At 39.4% G+C, this 19,003-nt stretch overlaps 1 protein-coding gene across 2 annotated transcripts in view; it reads left to right on the top strand.

The window, feature by feature from the left end:
• Positions 1–19,003, top strand: part of AFG1L (AFG1 like ATPase) — a 136,082-nt gene that overhangs the window by 83,907 nt on the left and 33,172 nt on the right. For both annotated transcript variants that reach the window (XM_073336943.1, XM_073336945.1), the window contains one exon: positions 15,495–15,577. In XM_073336943.1, the coding sequence (XP_073193044.1) occupies positions 15,495–15,577 (83 nt within the window). The remainder of the gene's footprint in view (positions 1–15,494; positions 15,578–19,003) is intronic.

The following is a 19,003-nucleotide window of genomic DNA, read 5'->3' on the forward strand; positions in this document are numbered from 1 at the left end:
TCCTTAACTTTATACATGTAAATAGTCCAGTTGAAGCTTAAAGTTAAGCATGTGCATAAATTTTGCAGGATTGGGACCTTAGCTTATGTACTTTGCCATCCTTGCTGGTTAATAATAATAATAATAATAAATAATAAAAATCTGTCTCCTATATAGGGGTTTTCATCAGTAGATCTCAAAACACTTTACAAAGGTGGTGTCATTATCCCTGTAATCTCTTGTTTAAAACCACACTTACCATTTTATTTTTTTGCACAGGTTCATCAAAGTGTGTTTTTCTATAAAGCTAATAGTTATGTGCGTATATGCATATGTATATATCTTCTCAATATTTAAAAATCACTTTATCTTTCATGTATTGCACATGTAGGTAAAAATAAAAACAAAAAAGCATCTTCAACTCTGGCAATCTCATATTGCTGTACACACGCATTATTTAATAAAATATTAAATCACAGATTACAGTTCAGTAAATATTCTATACAAAATATTTCATAGCACACATCTACACAATTAATTCTCCACAATTTATACAAGATAGCAATGTAATCTCTTCTCTATCTATACTTCACAGGTGCTTTTATTTGAGTTTTTAAAAAATAATATAGCCACCTGTCTTGGATGGTTTAGACACAACAAATCCTGCATCTTGGCAGGGGGTTAGACTAGATGACCTTTGGGGTCCCTTCTAACCTGCTGATTCTATGATTCTAACAAGAATTATGTAGAACAGATTGTGTACCACAAGACCCTGAATACACTGTCAATTTATATATGTACACATTTTTGCTCTTAAAAAGTGTTATCAAATGGCTTTGAGAGAGAATGTTGATTGGATTACTGTAGTAATTGGAGATAGGACAAGATATTAATAGCTGATGCATTTCAATATTTAAACACCCTGATGCTATGTAATTCAAGAAACACTGTATCATTCACAAATTTTCATAGAGAACATATAATGCAGCATATCCATTCATGTTGGGTTGGGGGGTTTTGTGCTTAAGTTGTAGCTGAGGTTTTCATAAATCATTCTTTAGTTCTTTTAAAATGTCACAGTGACTAGATATCTGAAATCTGTAGCTGGAAACATATTCTAATGTTGATGTTTTAACACATAACCGCATGTCTGCCAAACAATAGATTATCTTACTCATAAACAATTTACTAATGTAATAATTTCTGTCTTGCATTGTTATAAAAGTTATATTTTAAAGCTCATTTTCTACCCTAAAGGCATATGTGTGCTATACAATAACTTGCCCATATGAATCTGTTTTGATAATAAGTGCAACATACAAAATTTTTGTGAACATGGTCAGAGTTAAAAGTTGCTATGCTTTGTTTTTGAAATGGTGAGTATTTATGGAAGTTTCTCTTAAATTTTGAAAGAGAACCTAAACTCAGGAGTTCCTTATTTTTAATGATTGTGTTTTTATGAATGGAGTCCAGGAACCTTAACGTGTTAATGCTGTTATTTGTTTGGCTTTCCCTCTGTTTTTGGGGAGGGGGGGAAATGATTTTGTTAATTTTGCTTGAAATGTGCATAATATTTTTTAAAAGTTTTAACACTTTATTGTGAGGTGTTTTAGTGTGAGTGGCTGATGTAAAACTGTCAGTATGTGTATGGTGCTGCTATACTGGTAAAAGAGACGAGATCTGAAACCAGCTGTGTGTAGATCAGTAATGGGAGAGTTGTGTGTATGTATAGTCCATGCATTCCGGAGAATGCTGATGTGCAGCCAGCTACAATTGTATAGTCTTGGCATTATGATAAAGAGAGAGTTGATGTAAAACCAGTTCTGTGGACATAGCCCAAATGTTACGGTAAAGGGAGAGTGAACCTGAAACCTGCTGCACATGTGTAGAGTAGATATTACAGTAAGAGGAGAGTTGACCTGAAACCAGGTGCACATGTATATATATATTTTATATATGTGCACTGGGCACTGTGGCAATATAGGATAGCTGATATAAAACCTGCATTTAAATAATTCCTTTATTATGTATGAAGTCTCTTTCAGTTCATCCTACTTGATACTGTAGACATTAAGACGGGGTCGGCAACCTTTCCGAAGTGGTGTGCCATGTCTTCATTTATTCACTCTAATTTAAGGTTTTGCATTCCAGTAATACATTTTAACATTTTTAGAAGGTCTCTTTCTATAAGTCTTTAATATATAACTAAACTATTGTTGTGTGTAAAGTAAAGTTTAAAGTTTTTAAAATGTTTAAGAAGCTTCATTTAAAATTAAATTAAAACGCAGAGCCCCCCGGACCGGTGCCCAGAACCCGGGCAGTGTGAGTGCCACTGAAAATTAGCTCGCATGCCGCCTTTGGCACACATGCCGCAGGTTGCCTACCCCTGCATTAAGATGTATAAGTATGGATAGTTGAGTGGTTTAAGTTTGAACAATTCTAAAGTAGAAAAAATGTTAAAATCTAGAGAAAATTTTCAAAAAAGTAACTTTTAAATGCTTCGAGATTTTGGCTTGTTCAATAGAATGTACTTCATAATAAGAATATAGCAGTAGGGATAGAATACCGACCACCTGACCAGGATGGTGATAGTGACTGTGAAATGCTCAGGGAGATTAGAGAGGCTATAAAAATAAAAAACTCAATAATAATGGGGGATTTCAACTATCCCCATATTGACTGTGTACATGCGACCTTAGGGTGGGATGCAGAGATAAAGTTTCTTGACACCTTAAATGACTGCTTCTTGGAGCAGCTAGTCCTGGAACCCACAAGAGGAGAGGAAATTCTTGATTTAGTTCTAAGTGGAGCACAGAATCTCATTCAAGAAGTGAATATAGCTGGACCGCTCGGTAATAGTTACCATAATATAATTAAATTTAACATTCCTGTGGCGGGGAAAACACCACAGCAGCCCAACATGGTAGCATTTAATTTCAGAAAGGGGAACTACACAAAAATGAGGAAGTTAGTTGAACAGAAATTAAAAGGTACAGTGCCAAAAGTAATATCCCTGCAAGCTACATGGAAACTATTTAAAGGCACCATAATAGAGGCTCAACTTAAATGTATATCCCAAATTAAAAAACATGGTAAGAGAACCAAAGAAGTGCCATCGTGGCTAAACAACAAAGTAAAAGAAGCAGTGAGAGACAAAAAGGCATCCTTTAAAAAGTAGAAGTTACATCCTAGTGAGGAAAATAGAAAGGAGCATAAACCCTGGCAAATTAAGTGTAAAAATATAATTAGGAAGGCCAAAAAAGAATTTGAAGAACAGCTATCCAAAGACTCGAAAAGTAATAGCAATTTTTTTTCTTAAGTACATCAGAAGCAGGAAGCCTGCTAAACAACCAGTGGGGCCACTGAACGATCAAGATGCTAAAGGAACACTCAAGGACGATAAGGCCATTACGGAGATACCAAATGAATTCTTTGCATCGGTCTTCACAGCTGAGGATGTGAGGGAGATTCCCAAACCTGAGCCATTCTTTTTAAGTGACAAATCTGAGGAACTGTCCCAGATGGAGGTGTCATTAGAGGAGTTTTTGGAACAAATTGATAAACTAAATAGTAATAAGTCACCAGGACCAGATGATATTCACCCAAGAGTTCTGAAGGAACTCAAATGTGAAATTGCAGAACTACTAACTAGTTTGTAACCTATCATTTAAATCAGCTTCTGTACCAAATGACTGGAGCATGGCTAATGTCACGCCAATTTTTAAAAAGGGCTCCAGAGGTGATCCTGGCAATTTCAGGCCGGTAAGCCTGACTTCAGTACCAGGGAAACTGGTTGAAACTATAGTGAAAAACAAAATTGTTAGACACATAGATTAACATAATTTGTTGGGGAAGAGTCTACGTGGTTATTGTAAAGGGAAATCTTGCCTCACCAATCTACTAGAATTCTTTGAGGGGTCAACAGGCATGTGGACAAGGGGGATCCATGGAATGTAGTGTACTTAGATTTTCAGAAAGACTTTGACAAGGTCCCTCACCAAAGGCTCTTAAGAAAAGTAAGCTGTCATGGGATAAGAGGGAAGGTGCTCTCATGGATTGGTAACTGGTTAAAAGGTAGAAAACAAAGGGTAGGAATAAATGGTCAGTTTTCAGAATGGAGAGAGGTAAATAGTGGTGTCCCCTAGGGGTCTGAACTGGGACCAGTCTTATTCAATATATTCATAAATGATCTGGAAAAAGGGATAAACAGTGAGTTGGCAAAATTTGCAGATGATACAAAAATACTCAAGATAGTTAAGTCCCAGGCAGACTGCAAAGAGCTACAAACAGATCTCAGAAAACTGGATGACTGGGCAGCAATATGGCAGATGAAATTCAATGTTGATTCATGCAAAGTAATGCACATTGGAAAACATCCCAAGTATATACATAAAATGATGAGGTCTAAATTAGGTGTTATCACTCAAGAAAGTGATCTTGGAGTCATTATGGATAGTTCTCTGAAAACATCCACTCAATGTGCAGCGGAGGTCAAAAAACCTAACAGAATGCTGGGAATCATTAAGAAAGGGATAGAAAATAAGACAGAAAATATCATATTGCCTCTGTATAAATCCATGCTGAGTCCACATCTTGAATATTGCGTGCAGATGTGGTCACCTCATCTCAAAAAAGATATATTGGAATTGGAAAAGTTTCAGAAAAGGGCAACAAAAATTATTAGAAGTATGGAATGGCTTCCATATGAGGAGAGATTAATAAGACTGGGACTTTTCATCTTGGAAAAGAGACAACTATGGGAGGATATGATAGAGGTCTATAAAATCATGACTGGTGTGGAGAAAGTAAATAAGGAAGTGTTATTTACTCCTTCTCATAACACAAGAACTAGGGGTCACCAAATGAAATTAATAGGCAGCACGTTTAAAACGAACAAAAGGAAGTATTTTTTCACAATGCACTGTCAACCTGTGGAACTCCTTGCCAGAGGATGTTGTGAAGGCCAAGACTATAACAGGGTTAAAAAAAGAACTAGCTAAGTTCATGGAGGATAGATCCATCAATGGCTATTAGCCAGGATGGGCAGGGATGGCGTCCCTAGCCTCTGTTTGCCAGAAGCTGGGAATGGGCAACAGGGGATGGATCACTTGATGATTAACTATTCAGTTCATTCCCTCTGGGGCACCTGGCATTGGCCATTGTCAAAAGACAGGATACGGGGCTGGATGGACCTTTGATCTGACCCAGTATGGCCATTCTTATGTTCTTAATACTTGTGCAAAATGTAATCTGGATCCCTTCAATAAGTAGATAAAGCAGAGATAAGTCCCCAGTTTGACTGCATGGTCTTACTATGACTAAATCTTGCCATTCCATCCCCCTTAAATGAACACAGGGTCTGTTGATCAGACCAGTAGGACTGAGGCACAGTCCCTGAAAGAGAGTGGGGAGGCAGGAGCTGGCCACATATTCTCGGGTCCTGCATCTCCCATTAGCCAGGCTTTGGGGACTGGGTGTGCTGATTGGCCATTATCCTCTCCTCCAACCTGCCCAGTGTATTTAAACTCCGTCTGGGCTTTTGAAGAGCCTCAAACCCCATTTAGCTGCCCCTGTTCTCCTTTTAGTTGTTGTGTAAGATTTGTGTTTTTCAGGATTTGGCTGGCCTGTTTTAGGATCAGGAAGTAGATTTTCACAGTGGATCAGACTGTCTGAGATCTGGTGGAGTTTTTCACCTACCTCACAGTATTGTTGAGGCATGATTGGGTTGAATGGAATAGGTCTTGAATGTTTAATATTAGGAATGGTAAGACTGTTTAGCTTGTCGCAACTTGTGTTTGGTGTCCAATGTGAATAAAAGCTAAAAAAACTAACTCTCAGAAGCAAATGAGACCAAGGATTTCACTGGTGAACCTACAGGAGAAGGGAAGACCTGAAGTCTTCATGGACTGAGGTCCCTCCTTGGTAAACCCTCTCCCCTCCGCATGTGGATTGAGGGTGAGAGGACTGAGAAGCGATCTGAGTCCTAGGGCTAGGCCAATCAGGGGCTATCCTAAATTATTAGTTACATGATGGGAGCCCTGTAACCATGCACTGGATTAGTTAAATGTCTGATACATGAGAACAGAGGTGGATGTGTAGCACCTCTTCCCAGTGTTAATTTAATAAAGTTGCACCCTGCTGCTTAAATCCATCCCGGTGTCTGTCGTTCATTTGCCTGTGTATCCTAATCAATCTGGCCTTTCCTGTCTATCTGCTCAGCCAAAAGTCTTGTTCTCATGAATCCTCATTTCATGTTGTGATGCTACCACCTCCTTCTTTCTGACCTTAACTAAGGCAACCTCATTCTCCTCAAATGTAGTAAAATAAACTTTCTGGCTTGTCACTCTGAACCCATCATCTCAGCTGCTATCTGATTTAGTAACTTCTCACGATTTTAACTCTTGGCTTTACTACCCATTAATCAGCTGCTCAAATACCTCCATGCTTTCTCTCATGGTGACCCTTACATGGGGAAAACTCCCTAATAAAATCCATACAACTACTACTACATCCTCCTCCTCCAAGTCCAAGCTTAAGACTATCCTCTGCTGTGGTGCCTGCAAAACTTTATCTGCTGGCAATGGCTAGGCAGACAATGAACTACAATTGCCCCTCTGTTCTTCTTTCTTTTCCCTGCTGCTTTACTCCCTACTGCACCCCCAAATAAATAAAAGCAGCAATACTGGCTTGGGCCAGTTCTTCAAATTCATTTGTTTGTATATTCTGTAGCCATCCTCTATTCTTTGTCTGTTTGTCTCTTTAGAGGATAAGTCATCCAGGACAGAATTTTCTCTTCTCTTTGTATAGTGCCCAGTACAATTGAGCCCCAATCCCAGAAAGGTCTTTGGGTACAAGCATAATATAAATATTTACTATTAATAATATACCTATTTTGGTTTCATATATGTTAATGCGACTTAGGGGAATTTTACTTGGGGGACTGCCAGGTTAATACATTAACTTTATTTGACCTTCATTTGAGCTTCTTAAAAATCTTTGTCCCTCTATTTACCAGACTTTTGTGCTATAGAATATCAGGGTTGGAAGGGACCTCAGGAGGTCATCTAGTCCAAGATACTATATATTAGTATCATGATACTATATATTAGTATCAAGATACTATATATTAGTATCATGACAACATTTAAAAACGGCCTTGTATCCGAACATGAATGCAATAGCAAATAAATAATACAAGAGTTTAAAGGAAGGAATATTTATTTTACAAGATTTATTTAACAAGAAAACATTTTACAAATGAGAAGCAAGAGGAAGACCAAGGACAGGGTAGGCCCATTACTCAATGAGGCAGGGAAAGACAATAACAGAAAATGCAGCTGTGGCCAAAATGTTAAACCTTTTTTGTTTATTTTCACCAAAAACGTTAGCAGTGATTGGAGGATTAATATAGTGAACATAAATGTAAATGGGGTAGGAACTGAAACTAAAATAAGGAAAGAACAAGTTAAGAATTACTTAGACAAGAAGTTAAATGTCTTCAAGTTGGCAGGGCCTGATGAAATACATCCTAGAATACTTAAGGAACTGGTTGAAAAGATCCTTGAGCCATTAGTGCTTATTGCTGAGAACTTGTGGAGGACAGGATTGATCCCAGAGGCCTGGAAAAGGGCAACTATAATACCTATTTATGAAAGGAAGAATAAGGATAACACAGGGAATTATAGATCAATTGGCTTAACTTTGGCACCCGGAAAGATAATGGAGCAATTAATCAGTTTGTAAGCACCTAGAAGAAAATAATGTGATAAGTAAAAAGAAAAGGAGTACTTGTGGCACCTTAGAGACTAACCAATTTATTTGAGCATAAGCTTTCATGAGCTACAGCTCATTCAGTGAGCTGTAGCTCACGAAAGCTTATGCTCAAATAAATTGGTTAGTCTCTAAGGTGCCACAAGTACTCCTTTTCTTTTTGCAAATACAGACTAACACGGCTGTTACTCTGAAATGTGATAAGTAACACTCAACGTAGATTTGTCAAGAACAAATCATGTCAAACCAACCTAATATCATTCTTTGACAGGATAACAGGCCTTGTGGATAGGAGGGAAGAAGTAGATGTGATATATCTCGACTTAGTAAGGTTTTTGATACTATCTGACATGACCTGCTCAGAATCAAATTGGAGAAATATAGCCTTGACAAGCCTACTATAAGGAGAGTTCACAACTGGTTGGAAAAGTGTACTCAGAGAGTAGTTATCAGTGGTTCACAGTCAAGCTTGAAAGGCATATCAAATGGGGTCCTGGAGGAATGTGTCCTCGGTCCATTTCTATTCAGTGTCTTCATAAATTATTTGGATAATGGCATTGAGAGTACATTTATAAAGTTTGCAGACAATACCAAGATGGGAGGAGTTGCCGGGGCTTTAGAGGACATGATTAGAATTCAAAATTCTGGACAAACTGGAGAAGCGGTCTGAAATAAAGAGGATGAAATTCAATAAGGACAAATGCAAAGTACTCCACTTAGGAAGGAACAATCAATTGCATGAGTACAAAATGGGAAATGACTGCATAGGAAGGAGTACTGCAGAAAAGGATTTGGGGGTTATAGTGGATCGCAAACTAAATATGCGTCAAAAATGTATTTGCAAAAGTGTTGTAAGCAAGACATGAGAAGTAATTCTTCCATTCTACTCAGCACTTATAAGGTCTTAACTGGAGTACTGTGTCCAGTTCTAGGCACACCACTTCAGGAAAGATGTGGACAACCTGGAGAAAGTCCAGGGGAGAGCAACAACAAATATTAAAAGTCTAGAAAATATGACCTACGAGGAAAGATTGGGGGGGAAATTGGATTGTTTTGCATGGAGAAGAGCAGACTGAGGGGGACATGATGCCTTCAAGTACATAAAAGGTTGTTATAAAGAGGAGGATGACAAATTGTTCTCCTTACCACTGAGGACAGGATAAGAAGTAGTGGGCTTAAATTACAGCAAGGGAGATTGAGGTTAGACATTAGGAAAAACTTCCTAACTGTAAGGGTACTTAAGCACTGGAACAGATTACCTAGAGAGGTTGTGGAATCTCCATCGTAGAACAGGTTAGATAAACACCTGTCAGACAAGCTTTAGACAATAATTAGTCCTTCTTCATTGCAGAGGACTGGACTCGATAACTTACCGAGGTCCCTTCCAGTCCTGCATTTCTATGATGATTTATACAGCCATTGTGCATTTAATAACTTTTAACCGCAGCATTAGAGCTATTCAAAGTGTAAAATCCAACCCATTGGCCGTTCTAAGTTTTATGGCCTCTTCTTTAGTGCTGTCTACCCCCACTTGAGCTTTGAGGCTTCACATTTTTTCCTTCCAGAACCAGAAGCTTTTTCTCCCACTTATATGGTAATGAGTACATGATAACTCTCTATTTTTAACTTACTAATTGCATTTTCAGACTGTAATTGTATTTGTCCTTTGTATACATAAATACATAAACCAGTTCAAAATAAATTGTAAGGCTGATTAATTTTATGCATTTGAATTGAATGGGGTAAGAAGTCACAGTCCTTAAATACCTTCATTGCACAGAGAAATTGCTGGAAACCCAAGGTAGCAGCACAAGGCCTGAGTAGGCTAACTCTAGGTTTGACCCTAAGTTTTTATTTAGGGACAAAGATAAGAGAAGTCTAGCACAAGCAGATGAAATCTGAAAGTTTAAAGCTCCATTTTAAAAATGTAAACCAATAGTTAGGATTGTGGCTTTAACAATTAAGGACTAACAATCTGAGGACTCCAGTTAAAGTTCTTTTGCTGCTGATTAGGATTTCTTGGTGGTGATTAGTGAGTATGAGAATGCAATCACATTTGTAGGGTTTAATCAGTCTGAAGATGGAGAAGTTAGTTATCCAAAGAGAGAGAAATTAAAACCTATAGTTCATATTAGTCTTTTTTTTAAATGTTAATAAAAGATTAAGTTTAAAAGGCTGGGAAGTCTGTGACAGTGCATCTAAGAACATGAAGAGTTTGTAAAATTTTACTATCATTTTTTCCAGTTCCCAAATTTATAAATAAAGCTTTACAGGCATCTATAAGGGGGAGAAAAGGACATTTTTCTAGACCTGCCACAATACATTTATATACATTCTATAATGTTCACTATTTGTACTTGTGAACAGTACACATCTTTTCATACAAGCACATACTAATAGCCCTTCCATAATGTTTACCTTTTTTATGTATGTCAATCTTCGTCTTTTATAAATCTCAAGTGTTGAAAGCCCTCAATTTTGAATTTATACAATATTTCTAGTGCATATTTTCATTCTTTTTACAATACATACCAGTTACATTTCCTAATACTTAACACTTACAGCATTTCCCCCTTACAGAGCTCTTTGCAAACATTAACTGTAACCTCACAACACTCCTGTGAGGTAGGTAAATTAAAATTATTCCTAATTTACAAATATGGAAACAAAACTTGGGATTTGTTAAACTTCTCCAACAGTGGCCATGCCTATATTAGAGAAACCTGGAATGAAAATCTCTTTAGTCTCCTTTGCAAAAATACTGCACACACCAGAGCTCATTTGTGTGCTACTTTTGCCAGCATCAGTTTCTTGCATATTTACTCTCCAATGATCCACTCCTTTGTGATTTATTATTTATATTATTAATTTGTTTGGTGGTAGCAGCTAGATGCCCCACTCCTAGATCAGGGTCCAATTATGCTAGGTACTATACACACATGCATAAGGAAAAAATGGTTTCTGCCCTAAAGAGCTTACAATCTAATTAACAGCAATCATGTTTCAGAGAAAGCTTTCCTATGAGCATGTTGCAAGCTAGATTATAAACTCTTTGGTGCAGGGGCCATCTTTTTGTTATTTGTATACAGTGCCTAGCCAAATAGGCTTTAGGGCCTCATTGAGCTATCTCACTTTTAAAAAGAAAAGACAGTGGCAGACATACAGACACTGGTGACCACAGAGAAAGGTAAGGAGATTTTGTTGCAGCTGAACTCTGTTGGGAACACGATCATCTACAACCAGCTGTTGAAGCACCTTGCCGAGTATAGCATCACTCTGGCAAGCGGTGGCAGTAAGAGGCTGGCTTTAAAGTCCAATTCAATGAATTTTGGGACAATAATAAGCATGCCTGGGCCAGGGATACAAAGAGCATTATGAAACAGGACTATGAATATTCTAGTTACTCTGGTTTGAAGATGAAAAACCAGGACTGTTAGAAAGGCAGGACAGCTTTAAGCAGGACAACAAAGAACTTACAATGAACTATATCTGCCATGACACGGAAACAAGGTCATGGCCATTCCAAAGAGAAATATTTAATAAATACCAAAAGGCTTCTAAAGAGGAAGACATTGTGTCTATTCCAGTAACTGACCCCTAAATCAGTGCTTGTACCACTTGCTCAATATAATACAATGCTCCATATCGGACTGCTCCTGCGTTCCAATCCCCCTAAATCCATTCTGTGGCTCTCCACCCCTGCACATGAGCAGAGCAAAGAAAATAGAAACCCACAAAATGTATATTTCATGTCCCTGATATGTACATATTCTGTTGCCCTTCTGGTTAAAGTTACCCTGTTTCGATATTGCAGCTAGTCTGCATGTTTGTGTTTCTAATACAGATATTTTTCAGAATAGATTTTGTGTGATCCTATACCAATCATTTTACATTTAATATCAATATAGCAATTCACTTCTAAAAAAGATTTCTAACCTATGAACAAAAGGAGGCAAGGCAGACATACAGCAAAAGAGTGAATCAACCACAAATTGAGCACAACAAAGGTACTTCGTAGCTGTTATTGATAATATGTATATTCACAATTCTCATCTCCATAAACTCCTTCACTATACAGATTAAATCACTGGGATGATTAAAACAAACTCCTACCTTCTTCACAATGGTAAACTCCCCATCAGCCAAACAAGCTATGAATAGCAGTAGCAACAAATGCTACCGTACTTCTGCCAACCTCAGTAGTGTTGCCCCTTTTTGACCCGTGCAGTATTCAATTTTTGGGGCCCTGTGGGTGTTCCAGTTGGGAATAGAAATTGGTGATCGGTATTTTTATAATGCAGGATTTGTTTATTTAAAAAGAACGTACAAAGTCCTGTGTCTCTGGATGCAGACAGAATCTAATAGCAGGAAGCAGCTGCTTTTGCTCAAGAGCAATCGTTTCAGCCTGCACCCTGACACAAAAACCACTTGCAAAGTCAGCCATCGAGTTTTCAGCTGCTCCTTCAGGCTTTCTTTTAGTTTTCTGGGTGTTCTCTCCCCAGTTCTGCCGCCCACCCCCATACGTCTGATCACAATACCCAGCCAAACCTAGTGCTATTTCTGGGCAGACTCTGTGAGGCTTTGTTTTAGATGTGGGCCCTTATCTGCCTTCAATGGGGAATTCATTCACACATCACTCTGAAGGAGGTTTAAACGCAACCCGTAACAAGGTTTCACCCTGCTCATAACAGTAGTCTGCGTAATCGGTCCCCATTCCTCACCAGCAAAGTGAAAGTATGCAAAGCATCTTCCCTAGCAAATTAGAACTATTGGTAGTTGAACTAATGAGATAACATCATTGTAAGTATCTACAGTGCAGTGTGACCAAACTAGCTATCGTGTTTCAGATGCACTTTGCCCCTTAGCCATACTCCAACTCTTCTGTTCCATTGCAGCTGCACTGCCCTCTGGGTACCTATCCCACAACTCCCTGAAGTAGTGGAGGATTTTGAAAAGCCTCCTAAAAGCCCTAAGTGATTGTGGAAAATGAGGTCAAACTCCCATAATCTCCTGCAAAATTCCAAGAAACCCACAGGTTTCAGAGTGGTAGCCATGTTAGTCTGTATCAGCAAAAAAAACGAGGAGTACTTGTGGCACCTTAGAGACGAACAAATTTATTTGGTCATAAGCTTTCGTGGGCTAAAACCCACTTCATCGGATGCATGCAGTGGAAAATAGAGTAGGAAGATAGATAGATAGATATAGATATCTCACACGCAGAGAACATGAAAAAATGGGTGTTGCCATACCAACTGTAATGAGACTAATCAATTAAGGTGGGCTATTAGCAGCAGGAGGAAAAAAAAACTTTTGTAGTGATAATCAGGATGGCCCATTTAAAACAGTTGACAAGAAGGTGTGAGTAATAGTAAGGGGAAAATTATCATGGGGAAATAATTTTAACTTTGTGTAATGAACCATCCACGCCCAGTCTTTATTCAAGCCTAATTTAATGGTGTCCAGTTTGCAAATTAATTCCAATTCTGCAGTTTCTTGTTGGAGTCTGTTTTTGAAGTTTTTTTGTTGGAGAATTGCGACTTTTAGGTCTGAAATTGAGTGACCAGGGAGGTTGAAGTGTTCTCCAACTGGTTTGTGAATGTTATAATTCTTGACGGGATTTGTGTTTGTTTATTCTTTTGCGTAGAGATTTTTCCAGTTTGGCCAATGTACATGGCAGTGGGGCATTGCTGGCACATGATGGCATATATCACATTGGTAGATGTGCAGGTGAACGAGCCTCTGATGGTGTGGCTGATGTTATTAGGTCCTATGATGGTGTCCCTTGAATAGATATGTGGACAGAGTTGGCAATGGGCTTTGTTGCAAGGATAGGTTCCTGGGTTAGTGTTTTTGTTGTATGGTGTGTGGTTGCTGGTGAGTATTTGCTTTCAGGCTGGGGGACTGTCTGCAAGCGAGAACTGGCCTGTCTCCCAAGATCTGTGAGAGTGAGGGATCACTATTTCCAGATAAAAGAAACCAGTGCAAAGCATTATCAGAGACCCAAAGCTGATCTATATGACCTCAGAGCACTGATAACTCTTGCCAAAATTTGTTTCTCTGTCTGACAAAAAAAATTACATTTTCGTTGATCCGTTTCTGTTGAACTAGAAAGCTCTAGCGAGTGAAATGCTGAGTACGGCTTCCTGACAAAGAAAAGCAGACTACACCAGCCTTGCTGTAAAATTCTGGGGCTCTGCTACTTTGCCTTGCTTACCAGTAGATACAGATGATGCTAAGGGGAAGTTCAAACATCCCTCACTTGCTTGTTCATGCTGCTGCCTATCTCCAGAGCGTATTTTTTCCAATTACAATGTTACTCTGTTTTTTACTTTTGTGGCCATTTAATCTATGTTAGGTTTGTTGCTGTTTTGATTTGGGCGGGGCGGAGTTGGTTTTTATTTTCCTTCCCAGGAAAATTCTAATAATTCTCTTTCCTAGGATTTTGTTCTTTTAAGGTGCCCTTTTCACTTTTTTCCTTTACTCTTATGTCTTCTAAAAGGAGGAAGAAGGCTAAATCAAAATATACAACTGATACTTTTAGATCTACAGAATCTTCAGCAATGTCCAAGAAAAATTATAAAGTGATAGCAAGATTCCCTATCATCACAGTCCCCTCCTGTGAACTTTTTGTTTCATCAGTAATTCCTAGGAAAGCATCACACTCATCAAAAAGAGAGTGTTCCTAGATTTATAGTGAAGGTATTCTAAGGTTTCCTTAACCTATTCATTCTGCTATCTAGTTGTTATAGACTAGATTTGACACTTGTGAATTGTATTAGTTATCTGCTTAAAGTAATTTTGATCAATGATCAGACCTAGTCGAACAGTCAGACAAAGTATGAAATCTTTACTAAGACTGTTAAAGATAATCTATTAATACAGAGGAAAGCTGAGATCCACAACAATTTCATGGAGTTTGGTACTGTATGGATTTGTGGAATGAAGGGTAATCTTAATATTGTTGAGCTGTCTGAAAAAAATTCTGCTTTATTGTTTATCTTCTTGATTCAAGTTTATCTATTCAGACTTTTCCCTTAAAGACCTTTCTTCTCTTGAGGCTCCTGTTGTGGTTGCTGGTTGTACAGTGCCCAAATGTGTTTTGGGCACTTAAAAAAAAAACTAAAAAAACCCAATCCCCTCATCCCCATTGACATAGTCCCCGTCAAAGAGTGAAATGCTGGCCCCACTGAAGTTAATGAGGGGGTTGCTATTGAATTATATGGGGCCAGGATTTCACCCAAAGAGTATGCAACCTGGTACTGTTGGTTCTATGCTTTCTGCTTGAATAGTTATTATGACAATAGGGTCAGTGAGCGATCATGAATACATTATGGTTCAAGTATGGAAATGGAGAGGTTATAATAGTTTATTAAAAATAAAAAAATATGTTCCTTATTATGACTTACATCAGTTGGGCATGAAGAAAATAATTGGTCTAGGGAGAGCATTTTAATCTTTGTGTTCTGTGCTTCAGTCCTTTTCCCAACAAAACCTAATTAGTTGATGATTTTAAAAACTGTATTTCTGTTTCAGTCAAGTTAAAGAATTTTTATAATCTTGGTTGCACTAAAAAAATATAAAGATTGCTACAAATTAGAAGTAGTTGTAGGGTACTTCTTTCTTTCCAGAGTATGATTGACTGTGTTGTGTTTGTATGGTTTCAGTATTTTAGTTTTATTTTTATAACCTGCATTCCCTAATGCCAGAACTGAGGAAAGTAATCATGCTATCTTTTGTTTCTGTAGAAATACTGCAGCACAATCCAACTTGATTCTGGAATAGATTATAGGAAACGGGTTCTTCCTGCAGCAGGGAAACTTTACTACCTGTAAGTTGAACTATTGTGGGATTTTTGCCCCCCCCCACCCCTTTTTTTTTTCTTAATAGCCAATAACTTCTCACTCAGTAGGAGAGGAAAAATGTATAATACAATTAGAAGAGTGTGACTTTTTTTTTCTTTCTTTGCCTTCTGATCCATTTTGTACAGCAGACTGCCTTCCATTATACCATAATGTTAACTTCATTAAACTACATTTTCAATATCCACACTAGCTTCATTTACAATGTGCAACTGAATCAAAACTAATTAGATTTTTGGGGAGGTGTGGTGTTTGGAGAACTGAAGTGACAGATGGTTAGAAAGTAATGAATATCCTCTTGTAGGAGAGTGTGCAATTCACTTATAATAGAAGAACATCCATATTGTATTAAAGTAATTAAGTATTTATAGAAATCTTCTGACAAGGATTCATTTAATGTTGGGTGTGGGTATAAAAAAAAAGTCTTATTTTGACAGATGATCTGTTTGTATTTACCACGATGAATTTACTTTAGCATTTACTCTGTATTTGAACATAATAAAAATATTTAAATGATACACAATACAGCCATAAGTACAAGTGGATACATCTGCCTGATAGAAACATCTTCTCTTTGAGTCAAAATGTTGGAACACCTTTGCATCACAGACTTTTGTCTTTGCCAACGCGCTTTTAAGGCAAGTCTATCATTATGTCAGTGGCAACCAGAGTGGTGCAGACAAATTTATTTTAAATGAGATTTATAGCTGTAATATCTTCTTGCCCATGGTGTAATTACAATGTAGTCGCAAAGCATGTTTCCAGTAACAAAGGTTTATGAGCACCTTCAGGGGCTTCAGCCTGGGAGACAGACCTCTTGAAATTAAATGTCCCTGTACCACATAATAAAATTAAAGAGTTACAGTTGTTTCTCTAGACGTAGAAAGAACTAGTTAGTAAAATTACAACAGTGAAATTACTCTTGAGTATTCATTTTATTAAAAAGCATTGTAGAGGAAGAGAATTTAAATACTAGAAAGTTTTTCCTTTTTTCTAAATACATGGTGCTTTTCTTTATTCTTGGAATTATTAGATCAAAATTGTACTTATTTAGGCCTCAATACCTCAAAGATTTAGGCACCTTTTAACTTTATCCCTATGAGTAGTCTCACTGACTTCACTGTGCATGTGTAAATCTTTGCAGGATCTGGGCCTTATACTTAATGAACAAACATTTGGTGAATCCGTAATGGTACTGTACTGTACCTTATGGGAGCCCAGAAACCAAAAGCCAGCTTTTATTCAAAGGCTGTGACTGTGGATCTGGCATAGTTAGCCTCTGTGGGAAGGAGTATGGAAGCAAGTGGCCAGATACCACCTGGAAAAGGTGAAATCATGCTCCAGGAAACTGTCCAGTTCCAGTTTTTTTACTCAGGGCTTTTCTATATTCATTTAGAAATACGGACTGTAACAGTCATAATCACCCAGCAGGGTTTCGTTCTAACCCTTGCCCCAGGTCTTCACAGCCTCTCCCCACACTCTTCCCGTCTGATCTTTGCTTCCTGCACCTATTTCCCTCTCAAGTCTTTTTTGTCCAAGAGGCACGCGGGGCCCTGACCCTGGATCTGTCTTGTTTGCTTCCGCACCTAAGAGGCAGAAAGCTTTATGCTGTTTTCTGTAAGCCAAATGATTAAGAACAAGAATTTGACCTGCAATTACAGCTCCCAGTTTAAAGGACCATAACTGGGACATACACATCTGCCCCAAGGCTTAGTGCTCTAGTACATGATACTAGTTGCAAAACTTATGACCAAGTGATAGTGATGGAGACTGAAGGTAGTCCCATCCAGCTTTCCGTCACTGAAAGGATGCTGGTTGCCTCCTGAACCCACAAGATAGTGCAGTGGTTTTAAAACTGTGGGTCACAACCCAGTACTGGGTCTTGGAATGTAAGGTACTGGGTCACAGAGGCTCTGGTCAGCACCGTCAACTGGGCAGTTAAAAGTCCTGTCGACAGTGCTGCCGGGCTAAGGCAGGCTAGTCCCTACCTGTTCCGACACCGCGCTGCGCCCCAGAAGCAGCCAGCAGCAGGTCTGGCTCCTAGGTGGGTGGGCCACTGGGCTCCACGCACTGCCCTAGCCCTGAGCACTGGCTCCGCACTCCCATTGGCCGGGAAACGGCCAATGGGAGCTGGGGGCGGGGAGAGGTGCCTGCGGGCAAGAGCCACACAGAGCTGCTTGCGCGCCTCCGCCGAGGAGCTGGACCTGCTGCTGGCTGCTTCTGGGGTGCAGCGTGCTCTGCAGTGCCAGGATAGGCAGGAAGCCTGCCTCTGCACCCTGGCTGCATCGCTGACCAGGAGCCCCCCCCCGAGGTAAGCCTGCATCCCAACCCCGTGCCCCAATCCCCTACCCTAGCCTTGAGTCCCCCCCAAACCCAGAGCCCCTTTCTGCTCCCCAAACCCCTCATCCCCAGCCCCAACCCAGAGCCCTGACCCCCTCCTGCACCCCAGCCCTGAGCCCCCCAAACCCTGAGCCCCCTTCTGCACCCCAAACCCCTCATACCTGGCCCCAGCCCAGAGCCTGCACCCCCAGCCCAGAGCCCTGACCCCCTCCCATACGCCTGCCCCAGCCCAGAGCCCCCTCCCACATCCTGAACCCCTCATTCCTGGCCCCACCCCACAGCCCTCACCCCTGAACTCAACCCTCTGCCTGGCCCTGAGCCCTCCCCAAACCCCGCATCCCCTGCTCTGTTGGGTCACGAACATCAACAATTTTCCTCTACTGGATCGCCAGAAAAAAGTTTGAAAATCACTGAAATAGTGTAATGTGAAGTAAAGAAAAATTAGTAGAATCTTTGCAACTCCAGCAGAGAGATGGATGCATTTTGCCTCTCTTTCTCACCATCTCCATAGGAATACACATTTCTTTTACATGCACGAGGACCTTCAGTCTTTGAAGAGCTGGCATTGACATTTTTTGTCAGATCTCTGAAATATTTTGCTGCCAACTCTGCCATGCCCCTCCTTCTGCCCCCCCCACCCCCTGTTGACTGATTCTTGTCCACCATCCTCACACCCTGCTGTCTATTAATAAGTATGATCAGCACAACTTTAATTTCGATAAATAAACAGGGTATGTGTGTGTCCTGAAAAATGGAAATTTCTCTGTGTTTAGAATGGAGGTCAGATTTTTGTGGGGAGGCATGGGCGGGGGGTGGGGGGGGCGGGGGAATGTAGTAGTAATCTTCCAAGCTCTATCTACAAAATAAGTCCACCCACTTGAAATACCAAAATAAGACACCGCCCTCAGTGGTAGTAGCATCCTACTGAATACTAGAAGCTTCCATTTTTATTTTTATTTTTTTTTAAATGAAGATTAAGATTCCCTGTTACATTTTTGGGGGAGTGGTTGTATCTTCTAATTATTGATGGGGAGCGGCTGTGTTGTCTAATGCTA

The sequence above is a fragment of the Lepidochelys kempii genome, chromosome 3 (assembly GCF_965140265.1).
Source record: "Lepidochelys kempii isolate rLepKem1 chromosome 3, rLepKem1.hap2, whole genome shotgun sequence".
In the NCBI taxonomy this organism is placed as follows: Eukaryota; Metazoa; Chordata; order Testudines; family Cheloniidae; genus Lepidochelys; species Lepidochelys kempii.